Raw genomic sequence first — 24,255 nt, forward strand, 5'->3', positions numbered from 1 at the left:
ATGTGTTTAATTGTACTTTCCTCTGCCTTTCGTACTGCGCCAAGATTTGTTCTGCCATTTAATTTAATAGGTGCTATAAGTGAGAGCTTTGTGTTAAGATAAGGATAGGATCTCTAGGTTATGGAATAATACTAAGTTTTTCTTCTGTTTTAGACATTGCCCTTTATTTTTACCTGTTTTTATTTAGCAGCATCAGAATTTTACTTTCTGAATTAATTATAATGATCATAAATATATTGTTAACATCTTGATTCAGAATGAACATTAAGATAATTAGCTGGCATGTAAGTGCTTAACCCTTTTTGTATCTCTTAGAGTACCTAGCATAGTGATTTTCATTAATTCTTTCATTTATTTGTTCATTTTTCCATTTAACAAATAGTTACTGAATTCCTCTTATATGTAAAGCATTATGCTAAGTGCTGTATAGGAGAGGATAGTAAAAAATGATTATCACGTAATCCCTTCCCTCCCAGAATTTTATGATATACCAAAAGTAGAAGAGTTAAAGTAAACATGCAGATGACGAACAGAAAGACATAATTTGTAGCAAAGGGAACTGCCAATTCTGAGTCTCAGAGGATCTAGGGCAGGTTTCCTGAAGGAAGTGTCATTGATCTAAATAAATTTAGATCTGGGTTCACATTAGGTATGCATTCAGTAAATGTTTACTGGATGAATTTTGTGAACTTTTATAATATAACCTATCATAGAAAACTGCAGGAGTACCATAGTCCAGTGTATCAAAAGTAAGTTTGTAAAATGAAGTCTGTAGTACAAGATTGTATCCAGATGTGAAGTCAGGTGGAACCTATACTAATCACTTAAAAAAAAGAATACATACCTCTTATACTTGTCCATAGTTACTGTTTCTATGTATTTTGCAGTATTTTAATAATGAAAAATATGAAGCACAGAGATATGATGGATTTTTGAAGACATATGAGACTGCTTCATTGAAAAGTACCTCTACTCTGGCTATGCTGAACTTTGGCCAAAGTGCTATTTTCAGTGTTGGCTTAACAGCTATAATGGTGCTTGCCAGTCAGGGAATTGTGGCAGGTAATGCATCTGTGGTTATCACATTTTATAGACTATATTAAACTTAACTTTTGTAACTAAGATTAATGAAAAGAATGTGTATATTAGTCTTAGTTATAAAGGGTGTTCAATAAAGTACTTTAGCACTTTTGTAATGGTTTCCTTTTTGTATCAGAATGTGTGTTCTTGATTGATCATCTCTTCTTTTTGTTTAGCACTGGCTCTCTCATTGATTGGGATTACTGTTTCTACATTTTATGGGTCTACAACCTGAATCTTCGAGGAGCAAGTTTGTTTTAGTGTTCAGTATTTCTGGTTTCACTTATAGGCCTGGAAATCAAAGTCATTAGTTCAGTGTTTAGTCCAAAGGATTAAAAGGGAAAAACATCTTGCTTTTAGAATTACCATAACCTTATAATCTTTTATTAATATTTTCATTTCTATAACTTCAAAAGTAATATGTCTGTACCTCTTTTGTGTAACCCCCCCTCAATTAGAATTCATTCATGGTGAAATTAATATGAGATTTAATATTCTCAGTCATGATATATCCATTAGCTTCAATTTTTGAATGTATACTACAAAGAAACAATTGTTTATGTTTTAGAGAAGAAAGATTTTTTAACCTTCCATTTCTATCCTTAATTAAACCATTTTTTTGTGTGTATTATAGTGTGTAGATGGACTTTCCCATTGCACTTAATATATACCAAGTTCCCGGTATTATCTAAATCATGGATTTGAATGCTTTAAAATTGAAACAGCCTAAGAGTTGTTGATTATATATATTTTACACTGGATTTCATATTAATAGGCTATAAAATTCTCTTTAAACTGGGAAAGTTTATGACTCTCATCTAAAATATCTTTTTTTTCCTTCTGCCATTTGCATATTAAGGTACCCTTACTGTTGGAGATCTAGTAATGGTGAATGGACTGCTTTTTCAGCTTTCATTACCCCTTAACTTTCTGGGAACTGTATATAGAGAGACTAGACAAGCGCTCATAGATATGAACACCTTGTTTACTCTACTCAAGGTAGACACCCGAATTAAAGTAAGTAATCTATTTAGTACCTTTTCAAAAATATATGAGCATCATCTCATTATTATTGGATTATTCTAGGGGAATACTCTTATCATGTTAGCAAACTAATTTCTCTCTTGCAAGAATTGGGGCTGTCAAGTGTACTAAGAGATTGTTATAGATTTCATTTCTATGTTTAAAAACAATGTTAGGAAAAAATTTTATACCTAGAAACTAAATTTTATTAAATTATTCATACTTATACTGGATTTACATTTGCTAATAATGCTGCAGAATATATGATTGCCTCTCCTCACATCCTTCAGCCCTTTACTTCCCTGCTAACCCTCCCCCATCCCCTGCAAAAGTTGTCCAGCAGCCAAACCATTCATGATTTTTTTTTAACCTTAGCAGTGAGGAGTAAAAAACACAAATCTTTAAAAGCATGTTTGGAAGTGCTCTAATTCCACTTTCATAAACCTCCTCCTTCCCCATTATTTTCCTTTTATCTCTCTGTTAAAAAAATTATCGGTATAGTTGTACTCTAAGGTAGTATGTAAAGTGTTTTTTTTTTTTTCCTCTTCCCTGTTAGGACAAAGCGATGGCATCTCCCCTTCAGATCACCCCAGAGACAGCTACGGTGGCCTTTGATAATGTGCATTTTGAATATATTGAAGGACAGAAAGTCCTTAGTGGAGTATCTTTTGAAGTCCCTGCAGGAAAGAAAGTGGCCATTGTAGGAGGTAGTGGGTCAGGGTGGGTAATTTAGTTATTTATAAAATTCTTCATTACTGATTGAAAATTCTGAATATGATTTTATTCTTATCCTAATGAATTGATTACTGTGGTTTAAAATTAGGGTTTCCTGATGCCAATAGAAACTAAATGACCTCTCCTTGTCTCCAATTTCAGGAAAAGCACGATAGTGAGGCTGTTGTTTCGCTTCTATGAACCTCAAAAAGGTAGCATTTACCTTGCTGGTCAAAATATACAAGATGTAAGCCTGGAAAGCCTTCGGAGGGCAGTGGGAGTAGTACCACAGGTACTTAAAAACAGAAAAATACAATTTTTGGAAGATTTATTGGGTTGATGGTTATGTAAACTATAATAATTTGAATCTGAGGAGTCAGCATATGCTAATTAAGTGGGGAGTGTTAGGCCCTACAGTTGAACTTCTTTTTTAAAAAATTTTATTAGTGCATTAAAGTTACACAAATATTGGGGTTCATTTTGACATCATTATACAAGCATGAAATATAATTTGCTCCAATTTAGTCCCCAGTACCTCCCTTTCCTCCTTCCTTCCCTGTTTCTTTTCTTGTATTCTACCATTCTTCTATTTATTTATAGTTTTTAAAAATTAGTTCATTATAAATCTACATAAAGCTGAAATTCACCATGGTATATTCAAATGTGTACATAGGACAGTTTAGTCAGTTTTATTCTACCATCCTCACTTTTCCAATCCCTCCTCTCTTCCCCTCAAACTCGTTCCTCTACTCCACTGATCCCTCTTCTATTTTCATGAAATTTCCTCCATTTTTCCCCTTATTTTGGTCTGGGTTCTGCATTTGAGAGAAAACATTCAAACCTTGATTTTTTGAGTCAGGTTTCTTTCACTTGGCATGCTAATCTCCAGTTGCAACTACTTACCAGGAATTGCCACAGTTCTTTCTTCTTCATGGCTGAATAGAACTCCATTTTGAGTGTGTGTGTGTGTGTGTGTGTGTACCACATTGTCTTTATCCATTCATTTGTTCACCGGTATCTGGGCTGGTCTCATAACTTGGCTATTGTCAGTTGTGCTGCTATAAAGATGGGCTTAGTTGTATCTTATAGTATGCTGATTTTAGGTCTTTGGGATAAATATTGAGGAATGAGATAGGTGGGTCATGTGGTGATTCCATTCTTAGTTGGAATCACCATTCTTAGTTGTGAGGAATCTTCCTACTGCTTTCCAAAGTAGTTGTACTAACCCTCCAACAATGTATGAATGCACCTTTTCCCCCTACATTTTCCACAGCATTTATTTGTGTTCTTGATAATTACCATTCTGACTAGATAAGTTGATATCTTAGTGTAGTTTGTATTTGCATTTCCCTGATTGCTAGGGATGTTGAACATTTTTCATATATTTGTTGGCTATTTGTGTTTCTTCTTTGAAGAGATGTCTGTTGAAATATTGCCCATTTATTGATTGGATTTTTTGATGTTGAGCTTTTTGAGGTTTTTTTTTTTTAAGAGAGAGGGAGAGAATTTTTTTTAATATTCATTTTCTAGTTATCGGCAGGCACAACATCTTTGTTTGTATGTGGTGCTAAGGATCGAACCCGGGCCGCACGCATGCCAGGCGAGCGCGCTACCGCTTGAGCCATATCCCTAGCCCGCTTTTTGAGTTTTTAATTTATTCTGGATATTAATCCCCCAAGAAGCAGGTGACAAAGATCTTCTGCCATTCTGTAGGATCTTTCTACAGGTAAACTTCTGTTACCAAAAAGAACATTTAACAAAAGCATAGGAAAAAAAAAACTTGAATGGGAAATCTGCATGATGGGAAAATTACTAAGCCCTAGAATGATGGCATAATAGAATGGCACAGAATAAAGTCAAGCTGACCTAGATTCTAATGCCACCTTTAAACTTCATTAGTTATATAACCCTGGATCTCAGTTTCCTCATCTCTAAAGTAAGGATACCTTTTATCTTACAGGATAGGATTATTGTTACACATTAGTAAAGTACCAAGCACAATATCTATCACAAGATTGTTCAGCAAATGAAAACTATTATTATAATTTTGAACAGCTTTTAATATAATGAATTTATAATTACAGAGCAGTTCAACTGCCAGTTTGCATCATATCTTGAACACTACTACCCTTAGTACCAAGCACAGTGCCTGACCCATAGTAAGCATTTAATAAATATTTGCTGAGTGACTTTGTGAGAAAATAAATTCAAAATAATACCTGAAAAGACAAAAAAAAAGATAAATTTAAAAGGATGTGAGATTTTTCTGATGTTGAAAGCACATAGAGAGACTTGGGGATTAGTTGCAGCTAGCAATTATCATAAAGTTGATTCTTGAAACTGGAATAAAATCCCTGAGAAACAGATCAAAATATGGAAAAGAGGGAGGGGAGAAACTGTAAAAAAGTGATTAGAGTAGGATATGTGTCTTGTAAAAAGTCCTCAAGTAATCTAACACAGGACAGTCTTTTCTGTCCTCTCTTTTAATGAGAATTCCAGATTTTAAGTGAGTATAAGTCACTTAGGGAGATGATTGAAATTTCACTTCTTCACACACCCTAGTTGTGATTCTAGAGGGCAATATGGGGCCCAGAAACCTGCATTTTTTAATATGTATCCTACGTGATTCTGATAAATGGTATGTAGACCTGCTGAGAAACAGTTTGTCAAGTGATCTGGATTCTGGACTAACTATATAGGGTTCAATATTCTCCTTCATATAACTAAATTCCTGCCATTCTCTTGGGCTATTTAATGTTTACCCTCATTCTTTTGAGAAATAAAATACTTCATTCACAAAAGAAAAAATATACTGTCAATAAACAAAAGAAAAGTTACTTATTCTAATAAGAGGCTTTATACATGTAAATTAAATATTGAATAATAGGTTTTTACCTATTAGATTAACAAGGATTTTGAAATTCATAACATTCAGTTTGTATAAACTGCAGAAAGGTAAGTAGTGGTATAACAGGAACAGTAGGAGGGAGGAGAGAAGAGAAAGGGGAAGTACTGGGGCCTGAATTAGAGAAAATTATATAGATAATAAAATGGTTACTGTAGTGAAGTAACATCTCACATAGTTACTCATTTATTGTATGTGGCAAGAGCAGGTGAGATCTCATTTAGCAAGTCATGAAAAAAAGTCCAATAGTTAATTAATATTTTTTTACCTTTATTTTCTGTTTTCAGATTTTTAGTATTTGTTAACTTTTTCAGAATATAAGTACTTTGTATATATACAATTTTGGACTTTTTTGATACCATCCCAATATGAGAACTTTTTTATTGTCTAATAATATTGTTATTATTTGAAATAATATCTGAAATTCTGAGTGTGATTTTGATGTCAAAGACGATTTTAATTGTATATCCTGGTTCATGTGAACTAATGGCATCATTTTATTTCACCTTACTAACTATAGCCTTTCACCTATTTGAAGACTGAAAGAAAAATGTGAGATGAATGTTCACTTTAAGTAAATTAGCGTTACTTAATATATTACACATATGTGTAAAAAATTCTTTTTTTCTGCATTTCAAGTCCAGTGTCAAAGCTTCCTAGTAATATAGAAAAACATATTCAACCTCATTAGTAATTAAGGAAGTGCTCATTTAAACAGCATTCTACCTCTAGAAATAGCAGCAACTTAAAATTAATATGCAAGATTGCTAAAGTTATGGGGATTTGACAACCTCATACTCTATTGATTAAAGTATACTCAGATGCACAGTCATATATATAATGATGCTTTATTCCAACATTATAGCCACAGTTATTTATTAATCACATTAATGTCAATCAATAGGAAAATAGATAAATTATGGTATGTCCATAGTCTAAAATATACAATTAGTGAAAAGAATGAAGTAGGCTTCTTTTATTAACTTGGAAAATCTCCAGGATATGTTAAGTGGAAAACCCATTTGAAAAATAATAAGTACAGGATGGCCCCACTTGTTTTGGGGGGAAAACCATATATATTTAGGCTTACAAATACATTTTTTAAAAATCTGAAATTATACGTAACAAACTGCTCATGGTGATAGTTCTGGAAAGGGAAATGGAATTTTAGAGTTGGGATGATAAAAGGGGCTGTCATATTTTATTCTTTATGCCTTTATATCTATATAATTGTTCAAATTCTTTTGGAGTGAATATAAATATATATGTGTTTGTATGTAAATCTGCTTCAGGATGCTGTCCTCTTCCATAATACTATTTACTACAACCTTTTATATGGAAACATCAATGCTTCACCTGAGGAAGTATATGCAGTGGCAAAATTAGCTGGACTTCATGATGCAATTCTTCGAATGCCACATGGATATGACACCCAAGTAGGGGAACGAGGACTCAAGCTTTCAGGTGATCAGTGATTTTAGACCTGCCTCCCACTTATATACTCCTTTCAAACTGATTTATCAGAACCACTTATATGCTACATCTCTACATTTATTCTTTGTTCTAGTTTAGCTTATGGAGGACATGTATAGATTAGGGGCAAAGCAAGGCAGAAATAAAGAATATCTTACATGAATCTTAGTGAATTCCCATTCCTCTTCATTACAAACCAACTTCATTTAGTAGGTGCATACTATGTGAAAGTTACTATGCTGAATGATTTGAGGGCTAAAAATATGAAAAACAAGCCAGTTGTCATGGAGTTAGCAATCTATTGGAAAGTTTTAATATAGGTTTAGAAAATTTTAAGAGAAGCTTATTTTCAAGTGAAATTGGATTGTGGTAATTTGGTCATAACTTGGTAGTATAATATGCTTTTATCATTCTAGTTCACCTTTATACTTAACCACTGCTCTTAATCAAGTTGTTTTCAATTAACTAGCCCATCCTTGAGTTATGGGTCCATTTATCAAATTGTAGTGATCCCCAATTTACCATGTAATATAGATTAGCCTCCTCAGTACTTGATTTTGCCTCAGCCAGCTATGCCACATTCTGTTTTCTAGTATTTTTTGCCCTCTACATGCCTTTGGAGGTAGCAATAGCTAAAGAAAACTTATTCTTACTTATTTTACATTGCCTTATAACCAAACTCCTTAAAATTAGCAATGTGTTGCTTAGTATCTAGCTAATAATTGGGAATAAACAGGCTTTTCTTCTCCTCGTTTTAAAATACTATTGAATAGAATTAAAACTAAGTTGATTTTCTTGAAATTTGAAAGGCATGTCAAAACTAGTTCTTCTTAGAAACTACTTGTTTGAGGAGCTTTCTGCTACGGAATTGATAGGTGGGCAGGTAGATAATTCTGGTATGGAACCTGCTTTGATAGGAGAATTTTGATCTTATGAAATAGGGATAGCATGAATATAAACTTAATCAATATTAGACATAAAGAGATCAAATATAATAATCATTGAAAAAGTAAAAAATAAAATAATACTTAATGGACCAGATAATTGACCAGGAGAGTTTGTTCCTAATGTTACTAAAGTGGAAAAATGCAAGTATTTTTCAGACTGATAATTTAATATGTAATGGAAAAGAAAAGCCCAAAGGGGACATATCAATAAAGCACTATGTTTTCTACTTCCAACTGTATTTTTTTTAAAAAAAAAAAAATATATATATATATATATATATATATATATATATATTTAGTTGAAGTTGGACACAATACCTTTATTTTATTTATTTATTTTTATGTGGTGCTGAGGATCGAACCTAGCACCTCGCACGTGCCAGGTGAGTGCTCTACCACTGAGCCACAACCCCAGCCCCCCCCCCAACTGTATTTTTATATAACAGTAATGACTTTAGACCTACAGGAGTCCCAATGATCGAAGAAAGGGTTTTTTTTAATATTTCACTAAATATGTTCACTACTTAAGACAAATATTTTCTAAATATTTATTTCTGTGAATAAATGTGGGCTTCTATATTGTGATAAGAGGAATATTGGACTGGGAATCAAATCAGGTCTAGTCTAGATTCGCTAAAACTTGCTTTGTGACCTTGAACAAATCACATAATCTTTTGGGGCTTTTGTTTCCTTTTAGTTTTAAAAAATCTGTTATGCTAGATACCTATAACTAATAACTAAGTGGAAATAAGAGGTATATAGTGTATACCCTTAATTTTGAAGAATAAATAGCATTCTATCAAGAACATCCTTGAGAATACTGGCTGAATGGAACTTGTTTATCTCAAGGCATCAATTTATATTCATAGTTTCAAGTCTTCAAGTTTTCAGGTTTTTTTGAGGGGGCAGTGTACTGGGGATTGAACTCAGGGGCACTTGACCAGTGAGTCACATCCCCAGCCCTAAGTTGTATTTTATTTAGAAACAGGGTCTCACTGAGTTGCTTAGTGCCTCGCTGTTGCTGAGGCTGGCTTTGAACTCACGATTCTCCTGCCTCAGCCTCCCGAGCCACTGGGATCAGGTGTGCACCACCATGCCTGACTAAGTTTTCAGATCCAATTTGTGTTTGGCTTCTCTAATATTGAATTTTTTTCTTTCTGAGATTGCTATTTATTGAAAAGTATTTATATTATAAACAACATATAATGAGCATGTTTTTGGTGAGAAGAACAATTACAGAATTCGAGTTGTTAGGCTCCCTACTCATTCTCGCTCTTATACCTGCTACTAGTCAAATTTCAGTATTTATGTTCAAGGAAATATAGTTTGGTAAAGGATATCATACATATTATATCATACACAATAAGATGAAAAATAATCAGGAGCATAGTTTAATATTGATGGTATTATTTGATGGTCCTAACCAATAGGAATACTAGCAACATAAAATATTTCTGTGATTTCTTAAATTAAAATTTTTCTTCATCAGGAGGAGAAAAGCAAAGAGTAGCAATTGCAAGAGCCATTTTGAAGGACCCACCAATCATTGTCTATGATGAAGCCACTTCATCATTAGACTCAATTACTGAAGAGGTAAATGATAATGAAAATATAGAGCTCTTTAATGTCTAACATTTTTCCTTATAAATTTTAACAGAATGACTGCATTTCTTTGTAGTTTAAATGATCTTCAATTGGAGGTACAATAAAGCAAAATGCCAAGCCCTTTCCCCCATGTAGGAAGTGTTGATGGTTAGAATGCCATTTCACATCAAACTAGCTACCACATTAAGTTTATTTGCAAACATGTCTCATTTTGGAATTATGTGACACCTTATAATGATGTTGTATTACCCTTGCACCTTGCAAAGTTGTACAAATTATCTAATGTGCTGAACAGAAGAGAATTTTTGTCTCTCTCCTACTGCCATTTAATACTTATTAATGTAAGTCATGTAAGTGATTGTGACACTTGTGATACAGTGCTCACCAGAAAGCCTTTCACTTCTTATAGATCAACTCATTGAGGTGCAAGTCAGGTACACACAACCTTCAGCACTGGTATCAATTTATACTCATTTCACAGGAAATATTTTAAACACCAAGATATTGTGGCACTGATGTTGCGATACTACCCCAGCAACTATATTACACTTTGTAACATCTTTATATTACACACTTAAGTTTCAACAGCAATGATAATTTCATTAACAAATCCCCTAATCTAGAACTGAAGATAGGCAGATTTTGTCAGTTGCCTCCATCAACAGTGGTTGATGCAGATGAAATCATTATCATCTACCTTTTAATTTAGTACTTAGTATTAACCTAGTGTTGAAGGATAGCTCTACTTTCAGATTTATAGACTGCATGATGCAATATTTGCTTAGGGAGTTACATTTTAGGACACATTATTAAATCAGCAGCATGTTTAAAGCAATTTAACTCTGAAGTGAACTGGTTAGCATGGGGATTTATATTTTTGTTGTTGTTCTTGTTGTTTTTTGTCTATATAGTGCTAGGGATTGAACCCAGGGCTTCACATACGTTAGGCAAGTACTGTACCACACAGCTACATCCCTGGCCCTTTTAACTTTAAGACAGAGTTCCACTAAATTGCCTAAGATGACCTCAAACTTGTGATCCCTTCTGCCTCACCTCCAAAATAGATGGGACTACAGTTATGCACTACTGCACCCAGCTGATTTGTTATATTTAAAGTGAACCTTAACTTGGACCAAATCCCATTTATTTGAGTAGGAACCTGCTTATAAGAACTTTATGCTGAAAAATGGGTCATACTACCACAAATTAAAAGTCCTTTCAACAGTCTTTATGGGAATCACTTAGTTTTATTATGTCATAGAATATAACCCTTTAAGAGTTTACAGAGAACCCCCCCCCCAAAGGGAGGGAGTTACCAGAAGATTGGGAAATTTGAATAAGCCTTTATAAAAGGTCCAGAGCACTCTATAGGATGTCAGAGTTTAAATTCTTAAGGATAAAAATTGCAGTTTTTCTTAGCATTGGCCCTGTACTTGATTTTTGGTCTGCCTTAGTAAAATATGGGTCTTCTTTTTTGTGTAGCCATCTGCTCTCAATAATTTTATACCTTTAATAAAGAAAATGTTTAGAAGTAGCTGTAGGAAACCAGTGGCACATCCCCACCAGCTACACTGCTATTTCCATCTGGCCAGCTGTACTTAGACCCAGGTTTCCAATCTTACAGGCAACAAACAAAAAATGTATTTTTCAGACTGCATTAAGATTTCCTCAAGTTAAAAATACACGGATGTCTTTATCTCCCCTTTTGTCCTCTGAGTTTCAACTAAGGAAGTACTAATATTCCTGTACTCTTCAAGTCTCCCTGTCTTTCCCTGGTTGATTTAAAATTTTTATGTGTCCTATCATTTGAGAGCCTCCTCATTTTAGTTTTGTTCTTGTTGATAAACATATTTGGCTATGCTCCTCATGTCACTGGAGTTGCTGACTAATTGTTTGTTTAGTTTTTAAGTAAAGGAAATATCTACCTTTCCCCAGACTTTGTGTTTTACAGAAATGTCACCTATCTTAATAATTTTTCCCATTACTATGTAGTTGTATTTACTTTTTCTTTCTGCTTGATTTTCTCTTCCTCTTTTAATATTAGAGGTCAGTTATTTGGGTCTGGTATAAAACTTGCATCATAAGATATTAATTGATATTTTATATATTCCATTAAGAGATATATGATTATTTTCATTTGCAGTTACCTAATGGGTTGATTTTTTTCCATCTGACTCTTCTTGTCAAACTTGCAGACTATTCTTGGTGCCATGAGGGATGTGGTCAGACATAGAACTTCTATTTTCATTGCACACAGATTGTCAACAGTGGTTGATGCAGATGAAATCATTGTTTTGGACCAGGTAAGAGATTAAATGTCAGTATTCAAAGAGCATTGGGGATTGTTATTGATACAAGAAACAAATATTGTTTCTAATAATATATAGAGAGTTTATGTTCTTTGGATGAGATTGAATACCCATAGGGTTCTGTTTTTAGCCTCTTTTGTAGGAAAGAATGCATGTCATTTCCAAGAAGGAGTAAATTCTATTAACTCTCTCTTTGTTAAAGCACTAAAAGCAAAAATTTGATAAAGAAAGCATTAAATCTTCACAGTAGAAGCAGGTTTTCAAGGGTGTATATGTAAAAGAATTTTTCTTTTTTTTTAAACATCCCATTTTCTTTTTTTTAAACCATTGCTTTTTTAAAAAATTATTTTATTTTTTATGTGGTGTTGAGGATCGAACCCAGCACCCCAGGCAAGCACGGTACCGCTTGAGACACATCCCCAGCCCCATAAATGAATTTTTCTACATTAGTTTTTGCTCCGAGTAGAAGCTTTGCTCTATGCCTTTGATATGATATGTATTTTCATTTTTCTAGCACAGCTCGTACCCTTGATGTCTAAAAGATAATAAAATAAACTGGTGATTTTCAAACATGATCATTTTTATTTTGTTTTTTCTTATGGAGAAGATAAGAAAATAGGCAGCTTTATCTCCTTTGAAGGAATTACTTACTATACAAGTGTCCTGAACAAATCAGAGTATCACTAGTGTGATTGTTAAATTTTAAAATTTGTAATATTTTCTTTTTCTCCTTTCTGTAAGGACCTCTTCTCCCCACCTCTTAGTACTTGATTATGTCTAACATTGTTCAGTTTTCCATATCATATTCAGCCTTTTCTATGATTATTTTTCCCTTCTAGTAATTTCTAGGAAATTAAAATTTTGAAAGCCTATTCACTGAGAGTTAACAGGGAAAAAAAGTATTATGTGCTTTCTGCATATTGAGTTATTGGAAGGTACTTTTTAAGTCCCCTAAAACTTTTTATATGGTGCTCAGTGCTGTGGTGTATATACTGTTTATTTTCTATGTGAATTTTATACTTGTGACTTTAGGCCTTTTTGTTACTTAATTTATAAATGTTTATATTCATTAGAAAATAAACTGATTTTCTAGTATTATTATACCAGAATGTCTTAAATGGAAAATATTTAAATATACCATCTCATATCATTGGCATTCAAGAATCTGAAATATAATCTGGTGATTTTTTTTAAACTGGGGAATGATATTGACTAAATTATTTTTTGAAATCTGAGTTTTGTGCTTATTAGTAAGCAATTATAGGCGGTCGTATAGTTAGAGCCTCCCCTTACAAATAGAAAATTATCAAGTACTTTAACAGTCATGGACTTGTCTATCTCATGCCATGAGGATCACAGTGTGTATCCATTTATATCATAATGTTGCCAGTGGGTTTTGGATTATAATTGGAACTAATTTATTAATGAACATAGCACCTAGATCTAAAATCTCCTTATGTTAATAATTTGATGGTTCTACAGTTGCTTGATTATAAAGATAACAGATTTTCATTTTCTAGTGAAACTAATGTGACCTTTATTTCAGTTGGTTGTTGGTTACCTCATGTGTTCTATCAGTAGTCTCTTAGAATATGTGTGTTAAGATGGCATATCTAAGGGTTATTTAGTTAAACATAGAAGATTAGACATATTTGTTTATCTCTTCTCTCTCCAATCATACTAAAACAAACATAAAGGAGTAAGATAAGTATAAACCCACAAGCACAAATATACTAAGAGAGGAAATTATAGTGAACAAAAGACATCAGCAAATGTGGGGAAGATGTTAAATAGATAGAGAGATTAGCACAGTTGATATATTTGATTATGTGTCAAAATGGAGAGGAAACCAACAAAAAGCAACTTGGTATATGTTGTAGACCCCTGAAAACATTCAGTAATTGGAGCCACCCAGGTATTGTGCAAAGGCATAAGATTGATATAACAAAATTAAATGTATATAGAATAAATAGTGTTTTCAGAGCTCTTCCTCACCCCACCCCGCAGTCTGGTGTTTAATCCTTCCCAACCTAAGCAAGGAGCAGGAAAATTTCTTATCAGGACATCTCTAGACACAAGAAAACCACCAAATACATTAGCAATGAAGGTAAAATTAACTGGAAATTAAAACATACCAAAGGATCAAACCATATCCCTCATGTCACTTGCTCCAGGAATTTTGCCACAGTTGTTTATTTCTGCCATCAGTGTTCCTTTCCTCATCAGCAGATAATTGGAGTATTCTCTGAATAAACAAAGGTAGCCCCAGAAATAAAAGATGTACATTTGGGGACTCCAACAAAATGGGCTAGTTGCCCATCCTGATCAGCTCTTAATGCTCTATTATTAAATATCAGTGGATAATAAAGGAAGACCTCTAAAACAAACAGAAAAAAGGAACACAGTAGAAAATGTAAACAGCACAGAGAGTGTAAGAAACTTTAAAATATAATAATATCTCTAGAGGTCATGGAAAATATAGCATTTCTAAAATAAGAGCAAATGCTGTTAAGAAAAGTAAAGGAAACTTATGTGGTATGATTTCTAAGGTAGATTGTTAAATGGGAAAAAAGTAGGCTTCAAAAGAGTACATAGTATATAGTATGACACCTTTTGCAAGGAGGATGAAGTAAAAGGAATATATGTATATATGCTTATATTTGGGAAAAGAAACTCAGAAAGAAGCAATTGGCTACATACAGGATGGGAACGGAAAAGGGTGATAACAGATAGGGAAGAGAATGTGACTTTCCTGAGTATACTTTTTAATATTGGTTTTACTTTTGAACCATATTGGTATTTTTGTTTATTCAAAAATAAAATTAAATCAACAAGGATGGGGGGAAATTGAATATAAGCAGAAAGCAGCAAAACTATGTATAAAATTGATAACCACATAGAATACAAATAGAATTAGGGCTAGGATTGTGGCTCAGTGGTAGAGTGCTTGCCTAGCACATGTGAGGCACTGAGTTGGATCCTCAACACCACATAAGAAAGAAAAGAAAGATAAATACTGTGTCATGTACACTAAAAGTACTTTAAAAATAGAATTAATCCAAATGACTTTATAGCATATTACTCCAAGAAAATATACTGTCAGTGGAGTATATTATAAGTATAAAAAGAACTAAAGAAAATTTATTCTTTATTAAATTTGTTGTTGGTTAGTATTATGAGGATAGGAGCCATTTGGAAACTATTTTTTATCTGAGACTGAGCATATAAGTATATGTGTTGATGGTGTTAGGAATAGATATCTCACTTTGAAGAATAAAGGTACAAATATGCAATGGTCAAAAAAAGGAAGAATCTCATAATGTTATATTGAAGTGGAATTATCAGTGTGAATTTATGATATTTAAAAAATATTCAGATTTTTGTGGAAAAGGCCTAGAAGCAGTGAAAACCTAGTAGCGATGAGTGTAACTGGCACACAGATTTTGGCCACTTAATACTGCATCTCATTAAAAGGAACCAAGATTCCTTGGAGAAATAGTTGATTCCAAGTGGGGGTGGGGAAATTAGTGAAAACACAAGGACACAGGAACCATTTTGAATGGGCCAAATTTGGGATAATTAGAGCATAAAAAAGAATAATGACACTAATGAATTGTAACACACTGAGTAGAAAACTAATCCCTGCATCCATAACAATACTTCTAAAACAAAAAGTGCCAAGGGGAAAGGGAAAGCTGTTCTTTAAGAATGTCAGCTAACACATGTAAAAGAAATGATAAATGTAGAAAATTTTACAACTACCATTGTAATAATTGATTCACTTAAGGATCATCACTGGTTGCTGAAACATTATGAGAAGCTAAAGGGGAACAGAATATTCACAGATTTTGAACATATAACCTATATATAACTTATTAGTTACAAAGAGAAAAGGTACCTTTAAAGAGAGAAATCTCACCAGACTCTGTGGCACACACCTGTAATCCCAGACATTTGAAAGGCTGAATGAAGCAAGGAGGATTGCAAGTTTGAGGCCAGCCTAAGAAGCTTAGTAAGAAGACCCTATCTCGAAATTTTAAAAATTAAAAATAACAAGGGCTAGGGATGTAATTCAGTGGTAGAGCACCCCTGGGTTTAATCCTTGGTGTACTGCAAAAAAAAGACTTTTTAAAATAAAATATTAAAAAGAGCTTGGGGTATGGCTTACTGATAAAGCATCTTGGGACTTCAGTTACCAAGTAGTACAATGAGAGAGGGAAATCTGGTAGACATCCTTAATCAAGTGATCAAATTTAATATCAAAAATGGAACAAATTGACCTCATATACCTCCTGATGTGATGCACTGAAGGTACATCATCACATATTTCTGACAAAAATGTTTAGCTTGGATCTTTATTTTTTAGCTTAGATATAATAATTAGGAACAACTAGATAACACAAACTGAAAGGCATTGAAGAAAAAGCAGGTTTAAACATTTTAAAAATGCCAGTGACTGTTCTCTCCCCTCTCTCTCTCTCTCTCTCTCACACACACACACACACACACACACATGGAAGTTGTTATGAAGTCAGTGTGTTGATCCTGATTTGTTCTTAGGAAAAAAAATAAACATTTTGGGGAGAAATTGATGAAGTTTGAATATGAATTTTATATTAGAGTATCATATCATTGCTGAATTTCCTAGGTATGATACAGTTATATTCCCATCAGTAAGTAAAATGTTCTTATTTTTAGGAGATACATGCTAATGAAATATTTAGGGGTAAATTATAATGATGTCTATAACTCATTCTCAATTTGGTTTTGGCAAATATATATATATATTTAGAAAGTGTGTAAAGTGAGCCATGTGGTAGTACACACCTATAATCCCAGGAATTTAGCAAGGCCCTAAGCAACTGTGAGACCTGTCTCAAAATAGAAAATAAAAAGGACTGGGGATTTGACTCAGTGATTAAGCACCCTGGTACCAAAATAAATAAATAAAAGCTTGTAATGTGACATAAAGCAAATGTTGAAATAACATTGTTAAACTAGGAGAAGCATATATAAATATTCATTGTATAACTTGCAACATTTAAAAAAATTTAAAAATAGAGATGGTAAATAAGTAAATAAATAAATAGATAGATACCCAGAGAACAAGACCTTTTGGAAATGAGAAATATCATTGTTGAAATAATGCCAAGGATAATTATGAATGTAATACACTCCACTATTGTCATGTAAGAAATAAATAAATAAATAAAAGAAACAATGCCACGGAAATATCCAAAGGATAGAGCAAAAATAGTGAAAATAAAAATGAGAAAAGAAAGAATTAGTCAAAGAGGCCCAACATCTGACTAGTGGTAGTTTTTTTTAAAACATTTTGTATCAAGATATAGCATTTCTTCTCCATAATTAAAATTAAAAAGAAATAAAAATTAGTATCCAAAAATTAAATAAGAGGCTTTTTGTATATACTATGTTTATATGCCATATTAAATTAAGGAGAAAATTTTTTAAAAATCTAGCATTTCCAAAACATACTTTTAAAAAATGTAGTTAAAGGAAACCATTTTAATATATCACTATATTTCTTTCCCAATGAATGTTTTATGTGTATATTCATATACATGTTTTCCTATATTCTTTTTTATTGGTTCTTTTTAGTTATATATGACAGTAGACTCCATTTTGATATAATTATATAAACATGGAATATATCTTATTCTAATTAGGACCCCATTCTATAATGATGGATTCACTGTGGTGTGTTCATATATGTACATAGGAAAATTATGTCAGATTTAATCCACTGACTAGTGATAGTTCTAAAATGAGAGAATAAGAAAATTATCAAAGAAATAATACTCAAAGAATGTCCAGAAGTTCAGAGCAAGAGTTTCCAGATTGAAAGTGCCTACCAAGTATCCACTACAATGAATGAGAAGCAAAGAAAAACCAATACCATGGTGCTTTATAAAACTCCAGAATTGAGGCTACAGAAAATAACCTAAAAGCTCTGAGTGGTGGAAGAAATTGAACTAATACATCGCCTCATATAGTTGATTATGAGGAAAATAGTGATCAGAAGGGTTTTATAATTCAATAACAAACTTTGGAGAGATTTCCAATAGTTACCAAAAATTAAGCAAATGGAAAAATAAAGCAGTCACCAAGTCTAGGAAGAACAAAAACATGCAAAAATACCTACTTGGTGCAACAGGAGATATTTACATAGTCATAATAAAGTAAGCACTAAACTAAAATTTGAAATATTGCTGATGTTATTTGAAGAGTGAAAAATGGGACACTGGGAATGTGGGAAAATATAAGAGTGATGAATCTCCATCTTCCACAATAGGAAGTCAGTATATAATGCAGTGAATCAAGAACTAACATTCTCTCTCTCTCTCTCTCTCTCTCTCTCTCTCTCTCTCTCTCACACACACACACACACACACACACACACACACACACACAGAGACACACGTAAATACAGAACTCAGACTTGAGCACAGACAAATTTTAGTTATTTTGCTTAGGGGTGTATTGGTAAAGGTCCTAATACCAGGAGTACCAGTAAAAGTGACAAAGTTCCTTTTGTCTCCCAACACGTTTAACAAACAAATTAATTGAAGATCAGAGTTTGGAATCTATATCAAATATATGCAATGCTAAGTTTAATAGCCATTGTTAACAAAAAAAATAGCCACTGGAAAAAGTAAAACTTTATTTTTATGAAATTTTTTCTATTACATGAAATCTTTATTTCAAGTTACACATAAGGCTTTTAGAATATTAATTTTAGATCCTTATATAAATAACAGTGGTTTGGGTTTGAATATTTACTGATTATAGAAAATATTACCTTCTTAAATTTTTAGACTTCCCTTTCTGCCCTGAAAAATAAAACATTAAACACTTATAGTATTGGGAATTTCATGATGTATTGTTTATTCACTGGGACTGATAGGTCAACACTGAAGATAGCATTCTTACCTCAATTTCTCCTACTTATTCTATAAATGAGGAAGTAGGAGAAGTATTCTAATGAATGCAAGTCCTTCAAATCTTTCATTATAAATTATCATATACTTTTAGGGGTTTTTTTTTTTTTTTTTTTTTTGCTAGTTTGATGACCTTTTTCTGTGTTTCTCTTGTGTTTGCTTATTAGGGAAAGGTAGCTGAACGTGGTACCCATTATGGCTTGCTTGCTAACTCTGGCAGTATTTACTCAGAAATGTGGCATACTCAGAGCAGCCGTGTGCAGAACCATGATAACCCCAAATGGGGTGCAAAGAAAGAAAACATGTCCAAAGAGGAGGAAAGGAAGAAACTACAAGAAGAAATTGTCAACAGTGTCAAAGGCTGTGGAAACTGTTCCTGCTAAGTCACATGAGACTTTTTCTTTTCTTTCATTTTGTTTTGTTTTGCTTTGTTTTGGACTACACTTCAAGTACAATTCTGCCCTGAAAGCAGAAATGTTTAAATTAAAACAAAAGTCATACATTCCCATTTTCTATAATTATTCTTTTATTAAGATTTGTTGAAAGGGGGATTTGAGTTACATCTTTCCCAGTCTATTTTGTGCTATCTGTATTTAACCATGAATTATTTTCTTGTTACTGCCCTGGTTATAGTCATCACACAATTTTTGTTACTTTGGCTTTACCCCATTACCCTTGTGAGACCCAGTATGCATTTAACATCCATAACCAGATGAATCGGATAAGTTTCCAAATTTTTGTAGTTTTTCAAGGCTCCTTTATGCTGACAATTTGACAAAAGACAACTTAGTGTCTTTTTCTCAAAATTAAACAGACTATAATATGAATTCATTGTTCTTCCTCATTTTCCCTCCAATTAAAATACTTCATTAATGTGAAAATTGGATCTTAAACATAAAGTAAGAGCTTTTCAGAAATAGACATGCATTTATGGTTTAAATGTCTTACCTGATAGATAACTATACTTAACTGTTTTAAGTATTTCCAGCTATGTACTTTTTGGAAGAAAACCTTAATATACATGCATATACATGACCTTTGGTATGTAGGAAAAGATTCCTATAAATGCATGTGTACGCACATGATGACAAATATTCATTAGATGACCATCATTCTTATCTATGTTGACATTTCAGAATTACTTTATCATAGGTATTATTTTACTTTTTTAGTAATTTAATGAGTTCCGTTAAGTCTGACATGACAATTAACCCAAACACCAAATCAATTTTTAACTGGGGGTAGGGGCAACATGTTTTTCTTACTAGAAATAATTATTAAAATAATTATATGTTTCACATAGAAAGTTCCTCTCTTAAGCTGAACATGGTGGTACACAGCTGTAGTACTAGCTACTTGGAAAGCTGAGGTAGTAAGATTACTTGTGCCCAGAAGTTCAAGGTCAGCCTAGACAACATAGCAAGACCCTACCTCTTACAATTAAAAAAGAAAAGAAAGTTCTCTCTTCTTCAGTATGAATTTGCTTTAATTTGTTTGATAGTAATTATTCAGTTTGAAAAACTGTTTCTCATGAATGGCTACATAACCATGTATAATAAGGTTTTATTTCTCAGGAAAGTACTTATTTTATTGGTTTATGGTTCTGATGTGTTTTAAGTGATAATTTAGTATGAGAGTGATTATTATTTCTTCTTTTATACTGTGGATACTATTGATAAATGTAAACTTATCTACTTTAGGCTATTTGATAAGGAACCTGAGGCCAGTATTTCATAGTCAGTTTTTGATACCAGAGTAAGTGATGCAGGATCTTGGGTTTTAAAGTTGAAATGAACACTGAGTTGTGTAATCAATTGCATAGTAGATTGGCTTTCTGTGGGGTTTTTTGGACATTTTTTTACTCTGAAGCCAAATAGCAATAGCTATTCTGAAAGTAAAAGAAGCCCTTTCTTTGAATAAATCAGCTACATTACTGGAAATGTGGTTTAAAAATCTAGAGAGAAATTTTTCATCTCTGTTAATTCTTTATGTACATTTCCAGTGATGCTGGTGGAAAAGATTTAGCATAGTTGCATAAACAAGCAGGTAAGATTGAAGTAATCATTAGTAATAATTCCTTTTGAAGTGTGAATAGCAGTGTCCAGAGCAAATTATTTTTTGATATGGGGATGATTTAGTCCAAGAGGGTAGGAATATTTTCAGGGTGGAGATAACATCCCCACTAAAAGATTGCTAAGCTGTTTTCTTTTCATATGATTGCAGGTGGTCCCTAGGCCACTGTGGTCATTAACCAGTATTTTCAGTTAATAAAAACTTAAATTACCTGGAAAACACAATTATTATAGAGGCCATAACTAAGTCTTAAAGACATTTCTCTTAAAACCACATTATATTAAGGTTGTTCTATACAGGGAAATAATAGACAGATTAAGATGAAAGAAAAGCTTCCTAGGATGATTCACTCAGAAAATACCAAGAAAAAGGGCATTTAATTATAACGTACTAATTTTACATTGCAATATTACATACTTACACAAAAGGATAATGTGGATAAATTTTTAAATCAGCATTGCAACAATGCTTTTTTAATGTGTTGGGATGAATAAGCTGCAGTTTTGAAGTTTGAGCTCTGAAAAAGGAACAAGGTGATAGGGTTTTATTTCTTATATCCCTTTATTTTAAAGACTGTAAATTTTACATTCTGAGGGAATCCCAATTTACAGAAATTAACTTGAAACCAAGGTAATTTGGGATCATAAAAACTGGGCCAGATGCTTTACTGAAGGTTCTTAACAGAAATATCTTGGTGAGCATATGGACTCATTTGGAAGTTTTTTGAACAGCTCAAGTGTAAGGGTCATTTGTCCGAATCAGAAAGAGGCCTTAGCTTTTGGACATAAACAAGCCCAAGATATGCGTTTACTGTTCTTCTGCAGGGATTTGCACCTTTTCTATACCTTAAGATGAATACTTTGTGTTTCCCTTCGATGTTGATAAAGCTTGGTTTGTGAAGATGGCTATTGTAAGAATATGTTTTGCTTTAAAGGCAAGATATTTAAAGATTGTATGATTCCCTATTTCTAGATCACTTTGTCCATACTGCCATCTTGCTCCTCTCCTTCTTACTTGCTGAATGTGTCAGCACTTTTGCCAATATGTATTCATATTTCTCTTACCATGCAGCTTTATTACAGACTATTTTGTTGTGAACTAGTAATTGAAAGCATTTAAATGTATTTGCAGTTGCAGTTTTCTTAAATTATAGAAAGTTCCTTCTTTGAGTATATAGATTCTGAATGTAAAATGTATAATACACCACAATATTAAATCAAATAAGCTGGTTAAAACTGGTTAAGACAAAACAACTCAACTAAGGAAACCCTTACCACAAGTTTTATTGTTTATATCAACATGTGTAGAAAATCATTACTAAATAAACATTGTCTTTGTGACTAGAAATGGGTGATTGAAGCAACTCTTTTCTGCAATAACTAGGGAAAATTGATATTTTGTCATTTACACACTCAAAATAAATACAGATAATTAATAGATACTCTGTGTATGGCCTTATAGCCTTATGCAGAAAGTGAAAATTTGGCATTGTTTCAGAGAGAAAGTAATTGTTTGCAGAGCTCATAATGGGGGTAAAATGGTAGCAAATTATAGTGATTTCATTAAGCATTAAGCTGTCATATTTTTGATGACTAATCAGTGAAAGGCCCCTGCTTTCTCAGTTGCCTCCAGTTTATCAATTCTAATGATTAGGAAGGAAACCTTTGGGTGGAGAAATGTGTTGTCTGCAAACTATGCATTAAACCAGCATTTTGATTAGCAAGGGTAGAGTTGGAAATGAAGTATGTGTTTGAATTAAAAACAGATTAGAACGTTTTTGGTTAAAAAATAGTGTATTGTTTCAGTATTTCCTGTTCTCACACAGCTACAGTGGAATGTTTACCAATGATGACTTATTCCACTTCTACTTCATAAAATCATAGTATTTTAGACTTGGAAGAAATTAAAGGGTCATTTAATACAGGGCTCTCGTTCTACACATGAGGAACTTGAACTTCAAGAGGAATCACTGAGCTTGCTAGAGGCCAAGTTTGGATAAAAACCTTGATTCCTGATACCCAGTTTGTTCCTTCTTATGCTGTATCACCTTTCTACTCACAAGTTTTATTAAAGAATAATTGAAGGGCAGGATTTCCAGAGTGAAATAAAGAGCTCAGTAGGCGCTCAACAAAGCAACAATTTAACTGACAAAAAATTATTTTAGAAAAAGTTGTCATTTAAAGCTTCTAAAAATTTTCCTCAGAGCATACAAGAAATGCCCTTAGATATTCATTCATTCAATACAATCCATTAAGAACAACTTGAGGACTGATCTGCTCCATGTCCTCCATGTCACTAGGCCTGTGTTACCTGAGTACATTGCTTTGGAAACTCTACCTCAATTCTGAGCAGGTAAAGATATAAAAATAATAGAGTGAATATTACTCCCTCTTCCCCCAGCTCCCAGTCTAAGGCTACATTTTTACCCTGGCAGGGGTATCTGCCACGCTGTCCCTTCCTCCTTAGATTGTACCTTAGTTTGTTTCTTGTTGCTATAAAAAAATACATGAGACTGAGTATAAAGAATAGAAGTTTATTTGGCTTACCATCATCTGGTAAACACTGTTGGCTACATAACATTTTGGAGGGCATCATATGAGGAGACAGAACAAGCATGTTAGCTCAGTTCTCTTTTCCTCATCTTATAAAGTCACTGATACCATCATGGGAGCCCCACTCTCATGATTTCATCTCCATTTACCTCCCAGTCTCTAAATACCATTTAACATATGAGTTTGGGATTGCATTTCTAACATATAGTCTTGGAAGGCACATTCAAACCATAGCAGAGTGGAATCTCTATTCCATGCACAGGCTGACAGTAATGGGGGTCTTAATTTTTTTCTTCCCCAACTTGCTCATAGGTTGGAGGTTTCATTCAAAAAGAGGGAACTGGTAAATACTAGCTACTTCCATCCCACATCTATGACCCATAGTACAGTAGTTGTTTCACTCCAGAAAAAGGTGGTCTTGACTCCAGCTGCTATTCAGTGGTGCAGAGGCTCCACCCAAGAGGAAAAGCATGAGGTAAAGGCACAGAACTCCTTGACTCTGCCTGGGAGAACTGACTTCATTTGGAACAGAGCATGGAGAACTCTCATCACTTAAGGGCATTGTTAAAATCAATGGGGATCTTGGTTAAAAGCAATAGGAGTAGCTAGTACAAA

The 24,255-nt window shown here is 33.2% G+C and overlaps 1 protein-coding gene across 1 annotated transcript in view; it reads left to right on the top strand.

Moving 5' to 3' along the window:
• Positions 1 to 22,435, top strand: part of Abcb7 (ATP binding cassette subfamily B member 7) — a 103,513-nt gene extending 81,078 nt beyond the window's left edge. The window contains exons 9-16 of the mRNA XM_077106700.1: positions 888 to 1,062; positions 1,940 to 2,097; positions 2,660 to 2,823; positions 2,980 to 3,109; positions 7,015 to 7,186; positions 9,632 to 9,735; positions 11,943 to 12,050; positions 19,183 to 22,435. Of these exons, the coding sequence (XP_076962815.1) occupies positions 888 to 1,062; positions 1,940 to 2,097; positions 2,660 to 2,823; positions 2,980 to 3,109; positions 7,015 to 7,186; positions 9,632 to 9,735; positions 11,943 to 12,050; positions 19,183 to 19,398 (1,227 nt within the window). The 3' untranslated portion in view covers positions 19,399 to 22,435. The remainder of the gene's footprint in view (positions 1 to 887; positions 1,063 to 1,939; positions 2,098 to 2,659; positions 2,824 to 2,979; positions 3,110 to 7,014; positions 7,187 to 9,631; positions 9,736 to 11,942; positions 12,051 to 19,182) is intronic.
• The last annotated feature ends 1,820 nt before the right edge of the window (positions 22,436 to 24,255 follow it).

Source organism: Callospermophilus lateralis, chromosome X (assembly GCF_048772815.1).
Source record: "Callospermophilus lateralis isolate mCalLat2 chromosome X, mCalLat2.hap1, whole genome shotgun sequence".
In the NCBI taxonomy this organism is placed as follows: domain Eukaryota; kingdom Metazoa; phylum Chordata; class Mammalia; order Rodentia; family Sciuridae; genus Callospermophilus; species Callospermophilus lateralis.